Genomic DNA, 14,090 nt, shown 5'->3' with positions numbered 1-14,090 from the left:
GAATGGCGGGGTGCGACTTTATCATTGACCTTAGTGGGAGCAGAGTTCAAAGAACATTCAGCATTTTGTAAAATCCACTTTCGAGCTGTGTAATGCAAAACTGAATAGTCCGAAATGAAGGAAATTACCTACTGTTTTAAAATTCATTAGCAGTGGCAATTGTCTGTTCTGTTAGTAACTTGAACTAAAATATTACATCCCAAAAACTATATAATAAACTAATATTAACGTTGCAAAGGTCTCAATTAAATTAGGAATGCTAGAATTAATGTTGCCTGAACATCCTTAATTTGGCATGTGCACTAGAAGACCAAATTAGGTTTGTACAGGCAATGTTAATTCTAGCATTTTCAAACGTTTGAGTTGAACCCTTTGCAATCTCAAAGTTCTTTTAAGCTAGGAAAATGAATCCCCAAAATAAGTCTTCATCAAAAACCAAAAACCAGGTTCCATCAGGTGGAATCATACTATCCCAAACTTGGGTCATCAGCAGAGTATGCACCTTGAGTCACAGCACAGCCTTGTACGACATTACTAAGATAACTAGTAACAGTAGTAACCTGTCTTTTTTTCCTCTGTTAACCGGCAAAAAGGGTGGAGGTGAAGGGGAATGAGTCACCCACTCCTGAGAAGGGGATGTCCTTGTAAAAAGTAGCACAGCTATTTGCTGACAGTAGAGACTAATGACTCCTGAGTTCAGTTGCAGGTTTTGAAATATACTATACCAGGATATATTCCCTCCGCCCCTCTGTACTCTTGCTCCTCTGCTCCTATCAACCCCAACTGTTATAGCTAAAACGCCAATATTAATACGTATTAGTTAATCGTTCACTGGCTAACAGCAAAAAAAATCAGTTTCTTAGTAATTATGTGTAATTAACATTTTTGTTTAACGGAACTAAAGAGCAAGTAATGTGAATGCTAAATAATCTCATAAATAAAAATTACTAATAGAATATACAAATGGTTCTACCAGTCAGAAAAACGAATCCCTAATCCTGCCCTCAACTAAGCACTCACTGACCCATGTGAGTGCCCATGTGGAGCCTAGTGAAACTGGTTGATGGCAGAAGAGAACCTAGACAAGAGTTACTGGGATTGGCCTTTTTAATCTTACCTGGCCTCGTCGAGTCTCACAATTGTGAAGATAACTCAAATGGTAAATTTTCAGGTTTAAGGAGGCAAAATTCAAATACTTCAGGAAAAGCTGAAATGGAAAACAAACAGTGTTGAATTTAACCAGTAACCCTGTTAAACCACTGGTTGAGTTTAACCAGTGACCCTCACCAGTACCGCTACAACAACGTTAGTCTGTCACTCAAACGCACACTAACCAACCCGTATCTATGCTTTGCTTTGTCCTTTTGTAAGAAGAGCCTTGTTACAAGTGTGATTTCTCCTGGTAATTTATTGAGGTAAGCTGCACCAATGTAATCCTATTTTACAACACAGACACTGTGGTCTACAGCAGTGGTTCTCAAACTTGTTTCATTTGCAGACTCCAAACAACGTTTGAATAGATTTGTACCCGTTTGCACATTCAACTGGTTATCTGCGGATCCCTACTATATAAGTTTTAGACTTAAAAGTTTTATCGTAGCAGCCGTGTTAGTCTGTATCCGCAAAAAGAAAAGGAGTACTTGTGTCATCTTAGAGACTAACAAATTTATTAGAGCGTGAGCTATAGTTGACTTCATCGGATGAATTCACTGGAAAATATAGTGGGGAGATTTTATATAAACAGAGAACATGAAACAATTGGTTTTACCATACAGACTGAAACAAGAGTGATCAGGAAAGGTGAGCTATTACCAGCAGGAGAGGGGAGAAACCTTTTATAGTGATAATCAAGGCAGGCCAATTCTAGCACTTGACAAGAAAAGTCGAAGGGGAAATAGTTTACTTGCAACAAAGCCCGTTGCCAACTGTGTCCGCATATCTATTCAGACACCATCATAGGGCCTAATCACATCAGTCACACTATCAGAGGCTCCTTCACCTGCGCATCTACCAATACGATATATGCCATCATGTGCCAGCAATGCCCCTCTGCTTTGTACATTGGCCAAAGTGGACAATATCTACGTAAAAGAATAAATGGACACAAATCAGACATCAAGAATTAGAACATTCAAAAACCAGTTGGAGAACACTTCAATCTCTCTGGTGACTCGATTACAGCCCTAAAAGTGGCAATTCTTCAACAAAAAACTTGAAAAACAGACTCCAATGAGAGACTGCTGAATTGGAATTAATTTCCAAATTGGATAAAATAACTTAGGCTTGAATAAAGACTTGGAGTGGATGTGTCATTACACAAAGTAAAACTCTCGCCCCTTGTTTATTTCACCTCCTAGTGTACTTGTAAAGTGCTGGGCCACCTTGACTATCACTACAAAAGTTTCCCGCCCCCCCCAGCTCTCCTGCTGGTAATAGCTCACCTTTCCTGATCACGCTTGTTAAGGTCTGTATGGTAACACCCATTGTTTCATGTTCTCTGTTAGACGGAAAAGTGACTGAAGCGAATTTAATTGTAAATTTTGCACGTTCTTGGCACAGCACTTGCCACAGTGTGAGAAAGCGCGCTAACCTGGGTCTTCTGAGGTAACGATAAGACTTAATAACTTTAGACCTGTAGGGGGTATTCACATATTTTTGATTGATCAGAAAAACAGAATGCCTTTTCTGGGATCTGATATTTTATTTTCACTGTCATCTTTCACAGACCCCCCCCTAAACATAAACAGTTGAAAAGAACCACTGGTCTACAGTAAGGGAATTGGCTGCAGTGTAGATACAGTCTAGATGAGCCACTATATCATAGAAATAAACATACTCTGGCTCTTTTGGACACTTACACTTTCATCAGAGTTAGTGAAGAACGCGCCATTCATCTTATTAATGGCCATGATCACAGCAACGAGATCTTTGCCATTCATAATGGGAGTTGCAAGTATGTTCCTTGTAGTGTATTCGGTGAGTTCATCAACAAATTTGCTGAACTGAGTGCACTGTTTAAAAGAAGGAAAAATGAAAAACAAGGTACAATCGAAAACGTAAGTAGTCTTTTAGCCAGAGCGCCAGTCCCTGAGATCTGCCTGATCTAAGTTCAGGAGGGCATCAAGCCGATCTCTGGTATTAAAAAGCGTCTGAAATACTGATCTAAACAATCTTTTTGAGTCCTCACTTCCTTCTTTATGCTACCAAGTAGTTATGGTATATCTGCCTGTGCTTCTACTTCCTTTGGCTTACCGGTGGCTCTCTCCCAACCTGACAGATACAATGCACTGTAGTTGGACAGAAAGCAGGAGCCTTGAAGCCCAGATTGTTTCATTAAGCTGATGTCTGCATTGTAAGCAGCATTGAGCTATACAAACCATGCTCTTCACCCTCCATAAGCAGGATCTACCATGAGTGCACACACTGGTACAAGAAGTGACAATAGTTAAAGTGACAGGTTTCAGAGTGGTAGCCATGTTAGTCTGTAACGGCAAAAACAATGAGGAGTCCTTGTGGCATATTAGAAATTAAAATATAATTAAGTAGCTTTTAGCCCAAGAAAGGTTATGCCAAAATAAATTTGTTAGTCCGTAAGGTGCCACAAGAACTCCTCGTTGTTTTTATTATTTCAGTTGAAACTTACCAGATATGGAGCTTTCTCAGAGGGCTCCCTGCTCTGAAATGCAGAATAGAGAGTAAAGGCAAATGTAACTGTTAAAAATATTACTTTCCTCTCATTTGCTCTTAGCGCAATGAATGATTATAAAACCAAGCCAGCACTTAACATGCTACTCTGCAAGACAGGTCTTACTCTGTAAGTAAGTTTGCTAAGGCATTTGGATACCAAGTGATGAGCGTTGGCTGAATGAACAGACAGATGGCTGAATAGTTATGAGAGAAGTATATATGAAGTAATCCTAGCTATCATATTTGGGTCACATGGATTTTAGATTATACCACAGATTAGCTTGTTTCAGTTTAGATTCAGTTTCTTTAACTAGGGTATATAATGGTAATTTATAAATATATAAGGCTATAAAAATAAGAATAGTAAGATGTGTGGGCAAAGTTTAAATCTCACGGATTCTAATGAGAATTCACTTATCAGTGCTAAGGATGGCGCTAATAGTTGGATCACAAAACTATCTCTGAAAAGCAGTTGGATGCTAGAAACCTGAGATAGAAAAAAATTCCTTGGTGGAAAAATATTTCTGGACTCTTTCTAAGGGCTTGCACTTTCTGTTCAGTGCCTCAGGCTGTTCTCAGTGCAGGGTTAGATTGTAGCAAGTGTTTCAGTCTCTGCGCTAAAATGACTTTTTTTTAAACTAGATGAATTTTCCATTTTGAGGCAGTATAAACGTAATACAAGGCATTGTTCTCAGACCGCGCTGTCTGAGCCTTCAATTATTAATTCATAACCGAGAACTATTTCATAGAATAAACTGGAAAGTTGTGGGTTTTTTTAACGTAATCATTACAACCATATCTTCCGTTTTCAGCCATACGGTTGGTATAGTAAATGAGATTTCTACACCTTTGATTTCTCTTACCCCTGTTCATCATTTCCTTAACTCTACAAACCCTGGTAGTTTTTATGAATCTTTCATTAAAGAAGCAAACCAATGGAAAACCAACCTCATTGACATCCTTTATGTTTATAGTTCTCTTCGTTTGAGCCACATGCCCCACGATGCCCATGTCCAAAGGATAGACAATTTCACAATCTGGAGACACCAAGCATTCCTCCAGCATGCTGTCTTTCTCAATATTGAAAAGCCTGGTAGCCAGCTCTGGTGTGCCGTTCCTTTGCCTGAACATAAAAAGGCTGCAGCGGTCTGCGTGGATGAGAGAGCTGATTCTTCTTAGAGTCTTGAAAACAACCTTCTCCATGTTAATGCTTTCCTGCATGTCTTGGATCAACTCAAAAAGTATCTCGCTCTCCTCTGCTGTCTGAATGCTACTCAGTGGCTCTGGTCTCAGTTTGTTATCGAAGTATTGCTTGGCAAAACTGGGGTTATCATCGAGAAACTTCTCCACATCTTCTTCCTTCAGACTCATGGTGAACCTCTTAGATTCCCAAATCTTGGGATATGTTATCCCAGGAATACGATCCTTCTGAGAAGTGTTCCTCCTTCCGGTGAGCTTCCCAAACAAGAAACTCTAATGCTCTAGGACGCTGCCCCTCGAATGGTCAGGGGTTGACAATACTTTTTAAGAGTGAATGTCATTAGAATAGTGTTGAAGGTGAATCCGTGGGAGGACAGGTCTTAAGCAAACAGATTAAATGACCCATACTAAAGCCGCAAGAAAATATTTCCCCTTTACCTTACATGCAAAGTGTTTTTTTTAAGAGTATTTAAGAACACCCTCACTTTTTCTTAGATGATACGGATGTATTAATTTTACTGAAATGGTTATATTGGTTTTTCTCTTTCCGGTAGACCTCGCTAAAAATGAAATAAGCGCTTTAGAGTCTAATTAAATATACACTGCTCAGGTCTAATCCCTAGCTAACAAGCTACACATCTTATTATTCTTATGCTTGTAGAAGATCTCAGAGAAACAGACTTCAGTGAACGTTAAATCTGTCAGTGAATCTGTTTAGCTTGAATAGAAAAGGCTTGGCATAAGATGTTGACAAGATCCCCACATGTTTACTGCCACTCTACTAAGGCTCTAGATAAGTGATCCTAAAAACAAATAGCGGTTTGAGTCTAATCAGATAGGAGCCCTGATGTCCTGGCAAATTGGATCTCAACTACACCAGCCATTTCTCACTGAAAGAGATTGGCAAATTGGGCCAACTCTCTATGTAGGAAACAGATTGTCCTGCTGCTGGCTGAAACAGAAATGATTCCATGAACAGCCTTTCTTGCTGTGCTCAGGCACTTGCATGTCTAGTCCTGGCCACAAACAACTTACATTCTCAAACGTTCACAAACAGTCCAGTCCACATTTGGCTTGTGGTCTGTAGCAAAACAGTTAATTTGTCCAACATTCCCAATACATTACAAATCAGTACTCGGTCCAGGCAAAATGAGAATCTTTGCAGATGTTCCATGAGAGCTGTGACCCAACTTTCTGGCCACCACAATTGTGTATTTATGGCTGCTTGGAGGGGGGGAAATCACAAGCACCTTTAGATAATGATACTTAGCGCAGTGGGACTCCAGTAAAGGATTCTGGCTTCTGAGCATCAGTGAAAAAGATGACTTTAAGAGACACCAAACCTTTCCACCTCTTCATTGAAATTTACGAAAGTTGCTACCCACATCTCAGATACGGAAAGAGGGACAACTACATGGCTGAGGTTAAGGCCCCCCCAAAAAAAACTCAGCGCAGAAAAAAGGTCTTTATAGGGTATCAAAGACGCACATCTAATCTTCCTTTACAGCTACGCTTCAAAAGCTGTTATTTAGTTAGTCCCTGAAATGCATTCAGAGAACTGGAATTTCAACATGCTCTCTGCTTGTGTGACTCAGTAAACAGTCAACGCTCTTGTTCAAAACTGTTCTCTGCTTGATAGGCACTGAGACTGAGCCAGCCCCGGACTTATCCGCTTCCGCCTTCTGCGGCAGCTTGACATAGAGTTCATTAACACGTATCAAGATAAGATGTCTGGACCAGGACATTTAGCTGATGCAGGTGCGTGTGGAATTCCTTTGCCTCTGGCACTGTGTCTCCGACATAGTTTTAGTTCTTTAAATCCAACCTCAGCACATTCGTGTGTACCGTTGCTTAGCCATAACTGCACGCGCTGTTAAAAATACCATTTTCTAAAGCACCTTGAGGACAAGCAGCTATATACATCATGCTGGAATAGGTCAGAGGAAGCAGTTAAAATAAAACATGTACTGATACCATCAAATATTCCAGACATTCCTAACTTTGAGAACATGCTTCACAGTAATTTAAATGCCTCTGGCTTTATTCTTGTACGGAAGTTGACTAATTCCTGCAGTTCCATGAACAGAAAAGCAACTAACCACAAAAATACATAAATAAGGCCTCAGGAACGTTGAACATATATGGTCTGTCGTCAGATGTTGGCTGTGTGAGTTCTCTGTCTGCTGGTCCCACCTCTGCACATATAATTGGCACAACAGACCTCCATTGAACGACCCAATGAGACCACAACACCCGTCAGTAGCAAGGGTGCCCAGCCAGGTTTATTGCTGAGGCAGCACGGTCCTAGCGCCCTGGATCAATGTCACAATTAAACTAGCACATCAACGCCCGTGACAATGGATGCGGCTCAGTGAGTCCACTCCCTCCTCCTCAGGCCAGAGGTAGCCGGGGCTCCATTTTATATATCGATACATGTTGGTTCGATCAAAACATCTCTATCTATCACACGGTCCTCCTGACCTTATCTTGAAGAGAAGCCACTGTGTCCCTGTTATCTCTGAGGAATGTGTTTGTACCAGGTTGATATCAATGTGTTCTGGTATCACCTTTCTAGAATGAGTTACGCGAGTGTCCTATGCCCAGCACTTCTCAGAAATGTGTGGTTTTTGCAATACCAGCCTTGTTTTTGCTACGTTCTGTGAGCCTGCTCAAAAGCTGTGTCTTGCAAATTTTGTTTTATATTAACACGGCTAAACTAACACTACTTTAGTTCACACCTCAGCCCTCACAGCGGGTCTCTAATACAAGAGGTTGTGTCTCAGGCTGTCTTTGCTACATGGCCCATGCATAACACATTTTGAAGGCTCCATTTGGTAAATGTAGGTAATTTAATACTCTGATCTGTTACGCCCGAGTACGCAGCACTATTCATCCCAAGGCTTAAAATGAGGTTTTTCTCACGTAATCATTGTCTCCATTTCTGGAGGCCATTTTACCTGAACAAAAGAACTTTCTGCATGCAGTTTGACCACCCCGTTCCAAGAGCGGTGTTTGTGTGAATAAAACACATTATATATAGCATACCCCGAATTTAATGGCAGTTGCCATGGCAATGTGCTTTTTTTTTTTAAGAAATATCTCCATCAAGGCAGTGTCTGATAATTCTTTTAATCTGTTCTCAGTAAACTGGAAGTCCTAAGGTCTCCATTTTCTGCATATTAAATATTTAATACTTTAACACTATGGTCAGAAGCCTTGCAGAGATTTTGTCCAGCTAAATCTACGTGAATTATGGTGCAATGCTTACCTGTACTTCAACCTCCTGAGTTTGGTTGCTTTTGTTGGAATGTGTATGTGTAAATGACAATATTGTTTAATTCCTGTACTCTAGAAGGGGCATAAGAATTGTGCAGGACATACTCTGGAGTGGGTGAGATACGCTGAGATCTCATGTAGTGGACGTTAGCTTGGTGGTGAAACTCAAGCTCAACAGGAGGTGAGGAGAAGGGCTCTGTTCTAGAGACCAAGAGTTCTTTCCCAAGGAAGAGGAACTCAATCGTATTTTGCTGTGTGTTTTTCCCTGGATTTTCTGTACCCTCTGCAGAGCAAGTGTGCAGGAGAGGACCTAAACAACAGCAGCAGCGGTGACTCTGCAGTAAGCCCTGATCAGACTATTAGCACTGGAGACATCGCTCTGGATTAGAGCAGACCAGCAGAGGACCGACATCCCTTGACTCTCATAGACCCTGAAGATATATTTGCACTGGTGTAAGAGACGCTTGGCTGGCCCACAGCAGCTGACTCAGGCTCGCAGAGCTCAGGCTAAAGGACGGTTTAATTTTTGTGCAGATATTTGGCCTTGGGCGGCAGCCCAAGCGCTGAGACCCTCCAACCTCACAGGGTCCTGAGACTAAATAGCTACACATTATGAAACAGATCCTAAGGTCACCATGACTTTTTAGTTGCATTGTAGACAGACCTTAAATGAACCTGAGGGTGGAATCTGTGGTGGAGGCTCGAAGATCTGGATCTTCTGAAGACTGACAATTCCTATTTCGAATTGTAGAGTTGATTAAATGATACACTGATTCGTGTTGGACGTTTTCTTATGTAAATATGTATATTATTCCTATATATAGTATCATAGATATGAAGGAATTTTATGTTTATTTTGATTATTTTTCTTTTCCCCAAATAATGGGAATGGAGGGATCGGGATGGAAACCATCTGCAAAAATCACGGGAGACTTCATTTTATGTCCCAGAACAGGGTCAAGTTGATTTTATTACTTTAAATTAAATATATTTTTCTTTTTAATAAACCTGTTTAAAATTGATTACTTGTTAAGGCGTAAACTAACTATAATTTATTTTTTTTGGTTCCTTTTCGTTTAAATGATTTTAAGCAGTACATGTTTGCTTCTGCATTGTTAAAGAAAATCAAACCAATGAACTGCTGCATATCATTGGTAAAACAGCATATACTAGAAATAGTTGAAGCACTAAACTAGGTATTTGACAACAGTAGCCTCTTCTGCAGGTGCAGAGGGAATATTTTCTTAATTTTAGTTCATTCAACTCTATCAGTTCAATGAGCAGCTCACTCAAAGTTAAGAAACTGCTTGAGAGCTAAAAAAAAAATCAGGAAATGTTGTTGTACTGTTCCGATCTATGAATGAAAATAGGTATGAGGTATGAGAGGATGAGCTCCAACAGTCCCACAATCATGACCAGAAACTTTCAGTCACTAAATACAGATACTGTTTTTAAAGAACAAAATGCAAAGTATGTTTTGATAAACTTTTCTTATGTACCCAGAACTTTTAAATTAGTTTTAGTTAAGAAACAGAACCCCTCTTTTACAGTATTTGTGTTCATTTCCAAGTTTCTAAACAGAGATTGACACAAATAAATATTTAATCCTCTGGCAAATATAAAATGTATTATTCACCAGTTCTAACATGATAATGTAAAAATTAAAACTATGACTACATGTAAATTAAGGTATATAATTGGTTTAATGTCTGTAGATATGCTATATCTGCCAGGATAACAAAATTTAGTGTGAAGGCTATATTTAGTTGCAAATCAATATATTAAATTTAGCTCATTGAAACGTAATTTAATTAAAATGTAACTGTGAGGGGACGCAGTAGTACAGAGGAAATGTTATGTGCTGTGGAACCATTTATGTCACTGCTGCAAGTCCAGGGCAGGGCAGACATGCTTGGAAGGCTTTCCTTACTGTTATATAGCAGAGAGGAAAGTGAAGTGGTGGTTGAGGTCCCGAGCCTGGTCACCAGACATCCACTGCACCATGCTAATTAGTAGTCATGGCAGAAAAGCCATAGCTGAATCAGAGAATATCAGGGTTGGAAAGGACCTCAGGAGATCATCTAGTCCAACGCCCTGCTCAAAGCAGGACTGATTTCCCCAATTAAATCATCACACTCAGGGCTTTGTCAAGACTGACCTTAAAAAAAACCTCAAAGGAAGGAGATTCCACCACCTCCCTAGTTAACGCATTCCAGTGCTTCACCACCCTCCAAGTGAAATAGTGTTTCCTAATATCCAACCTAAATCTCCCCAACTGAAACGTGAGACCATTACTCCTCGTTCTGTCATCTGCTACCACTGAGAACAGTCTAGCTCCATCCTCTTTGGAACCCCCTTTCAGGATAGTTGGAAGCAGCTATCAAATCCCCCCCTCATGTGCCATGTGTTCCAGTCCCCTAATCATTTTTGTTACCCTCCGCTGGATTTTCGATTCTTAGTACTTTGTCCCGCCCGATGCAGTCTCAGGGAGCCATTTGTCCCATTTGTCAGGTGGGAGTTTGTTTTCTACAGCTAAGAAACTAAGAAAATACTTCTTCTATTCAAGCCATATCTGGTCTTCGGGCAACCACCAGGATTTAGCCTTCAGCACTGTCACTCAGGTCACTGCCAAGAACTGCCTTCATTTATTGGGGACGGAGAAGCATTTCAGGTCACATAATTAAAATTTTAATGTTTTAAATGTCTCCTTCCGAGTGCCAGGGCAGTGAACTAGATGCACCTCATCTGAAGGCCTAAGAAACCAAATGTGAAAAACTTTCTAATGACTATGTTAATTACATCACTGCTTTCACTTTGAAAACTAAATGAGCTATAAACAAAATATTTAGCACTCCTCATTCCATGCTCACCAAGCACTTCACACTGGGTGAGCACCGTAAATTTTGTGAGGGGAGTGGAACATAGTTCCAATGCTTTAGGGTCCTTGTCATAGATTCCCCCACCCAGGTTTTATGATGCCAAGGCCTTGTGTTTTAACTGCAGCTTTTATTCCACTCTCTTTAAGAATATGAATTAGATGTAGCTAAGCTAAAGCTGAGGCAGGAAATCCTCTCATCCCAATGTACAATAACTGCCATCATATTTGTCAAGGGCAAGTCACAATGCTTCTATATTTAGAATAAATATATATTCACAATGCTTCTCACATACCCGTGCGAACAAACCTGATGGCTCGCCAGGGGGTGGCGTGGAGGTTGGAGGTGGGGGTTCAGTTCCTGGCAGAGGAGACAATTTAGGGACCCCGTGCTGTGCCCTCCACTGCTGACCAACACATGTTGCTAAATCTGAGCAGGCAGAACAATCCCAGTAAATCCTAAAGCAGTTTATCTATCACTTGTTCCGATAAAGACATATGTGGGGTGGGGGGGGGTCTACATTTGCCCCGTCTCCCCCGGCCCCACATGCTCTGGGTTCTGCAGTCACGTCCTTCATTCAGCTCCTTTTGCAGATAATGCTTTTGCCAGGACTCTTTTGTACTGATCCTGTTCAAGATTAAACTGGACAGCACTGGTCGGTGCATCGGTGAATTAGAAACGTTTATCGATCGACACTTTTCTGGATTCCTTTCTTTTTCTGAACCACCTTGATGCGGTTGGAAGACAATATACCAACAGAACACATGTCCTGGCTGCAACCTGTACACAGTGCGATGACAGATGTTACTGCAACAGACGAAAAGCTTGTGTTGTGATTAGCTATTAGTAGCATATCTATAAACCCAATGGGATTACATGGCACATAAGTATAGCGGCACGTGTCACCAGTGTCTGGCAGGGCCCTACGCTAATCGGTTCGATTGGAAAAGAGAGCCTAAGTGGTACGTTTTTTACAAATGCTTATAATTTACAGAAAATACGTCACAGTCACTTGTCCTTAAATAGCCACTTTATTTCTATTAGAAGAAAACATAATTATTGGGTTTTGCATTTGTTTCAGGTACCCATCCTTTTACGGCTAAGTAACATTCTGGTTACATAATACCTTTGTGTTGCAAAGAACAGTTAACTGCTGTGTGTGTATATATATATATATATGGGTACTTATTGACTAAACATTTCCTTTCCACAACATATAAATGTTTCACATCCCCAGGAAGTTGACCAAATTCCTGGGAGCAGGGACTTGTTCATGGTGTCTTAGATAATGCCTTGTGCCTGAATTAAAGGAGCTTAACTATCTGTCTGGCGTGGAAGAAGTAGCTGTGTGTGGCTTCTCCAGGGTCACTGCTGAGCTCCAAGACTGGTACTCACAGTGAGCCTAAATGTAATGGCTGAAGAATTAGCTCCGAGAACAACCGTTTGGTCTCTTTCTGGAAAACAGGCAAATATTTAGAACAGTGCTCGAATTAAAGTGGAGCTTTTAAGGTCCCGAATAAGGTGGGAGCGGGGGTGCTCGCTGTGGGACGCACTGAACAAACAGTAAGGTAGGCAGGGCCGCCCAGCAGCGATTACAAAGGGCAAGAAGGGAAATGTAGACATGGAACTGAAGGAGCTTGCCCAAGGTTACCTAGAACATCTGTGTCAGAGCCAGGACTCCTGACTCCTAGTCTAATGCATTTTCCTTTAGAGCACCTTGCCCCGTGAAAAACATGCCCCAGTGAAGGGGCAGCATATGCCTGGTCTCTGGTTCAGTGCCAATGGAAATGGTGATACAGGAACAGGAATTTTACACAGCAGCTGGGCACAATTAGTGTCTATGCATCCCGGCTCCAGGGGCTACTCCTTTGTGGTCTCCCATGGGCAAAAGACCCGCTAAAGGCTACAGAGGGGAGGCAGGACTGTAGCACTAAGGGAGTCTAAGAGGTTGAAGAAAGCATTCCTCCTGCTGGCCTTTGTGGAGCTCTGGGAGCCGTTGTATTGCCCCAAACTGTCTAACAGTGTTTAAGTGCCAGCATCTCTCGCAAGCTACTTGTTACCAGTGCATGCAGAGCTCTGTGGAAACAGAGGGTAAAGACTGCAGAGGCCTTTTCTCCAAGGAGAGCTCCGGGATGGGTTAGCCTGCAGTAAGGCACGGCAGAATGCCTCCACATGCAGCTGACTGAATCATGGCTCAGGATGTATTCTGTGCCCTCGTCTCTGTAGTCCGTCGCTCCGCTGGCTGGGAAGGCTGCACCCGTGTCTTCCCTGGCGCCTTTGCGGTGGCTGCAGCAGCGAGGGTGCGAGAAGAGAGCAACCTTTGTGCTCAAAGAAGCAAGGGCTGCAGTTGTATCCCCCGCGTAATTGTGCAGTACTGGGGACAGACCTTGAGGCCAGATATCCGTAGTTGCAATGTACAGCTAGGGAGGAGCCGCAGTCTTGTTCTCTTTACTTCAGTACATAAAGGGGCGCCTGTCCATTGCTCTAGGCTCCGCTAACAAATTATTAAAGCCAAAGCTCCCTCCCCCACAGTTCCGAAACCCTGAAAAGCTAATCTCTGCAGCAGCCACACATCAGCACTGACTCATAGAAGGGTGTAAAATCCTCCATCTGAAATCAGCAGCCACGTAGGGGAAACAGCAGGTCCCCCCATGATGCTCAGGTGGGAATTGCAAGAGGCTAAAAGAGAGACTAAGGCTGAGGCGGACACAACCTTTTTTTCAAGCATCTTCTGACTTCATCTTACTTTGAGTTGCTGTGAAGCACCAACAGGTGAAAGGTTTTAATAGATACCCCGAGTGAGGCGAAGAGACTTGAAATTGGCTGTATTGCAAATGTACTGGGTTCTTGGTGTGACAACCTAGGAATAGTGTGTTTGGGGTGACCCTCCTGAGATAAAGTCCTCATTTTTATACTCATTGTTTTGGGTCTTAGCCGATGACACATCACATCTATTGGAAAAATGAATGATATTATATTCACCCCAGGTGAGTGAGTGACTTGAAGAGGGTCCATGTGCATGTCTGCTGATTCATGAGTTTCTGATTAACT

The 14,090-nt window shown here is 41.7% G+C and overlaps 1 protein-coding gene across 1 annotated transcript in view; it reads right to left on the bottom strand.

Moving 5' to 3' along the window:
• The window catches only part of PDE6B (phosphodiesterase 6B), a 33,518-nt gene extending 28,335 nt beyond the window's left edge, over positions 1-5,183 (bottom strand). Inside the window, exons 1-3 of the mRNA XM_074953598.1 lie at positions 4,636-5,183; positions 2,859-3,011; positions 1,118-1,207 (exon numbers count right to left, since the gene is read on the bottom strand). Coding sequence (XP_074809699.1) covers positions 1,118-1,207; positions 2,859-3,011; positions 4,636-5,058 — 666 coding nt within the window. The 5' untranslated portion in view covers positions 5,059-5,183. The remainder of the gene's footprint in view (positions 1-1,117; positions 1,208-2,858; positions 3,012-4,635) is intronic.
• Positions 5,184-14,090: the final 8,907 nt, after the last annotated feature.

Source organism: Natator depressus, chromosome 5 (genome assembly GCF_965152275.1).
Source record: "Natator depressus isolate rNatDep1 chromosome 5, rNatDep2.hap1, whole genome shotgun sequence".
In the NCBI taxonomy this organism is placed as follows: Eukaryota; Metazoa; Chordata; order Testudines; family Cheloniidae; genus Natator; species Natator depressus.
This window is presented reverse-complemented; position numbering and strand designations above follow the sequence as displayed.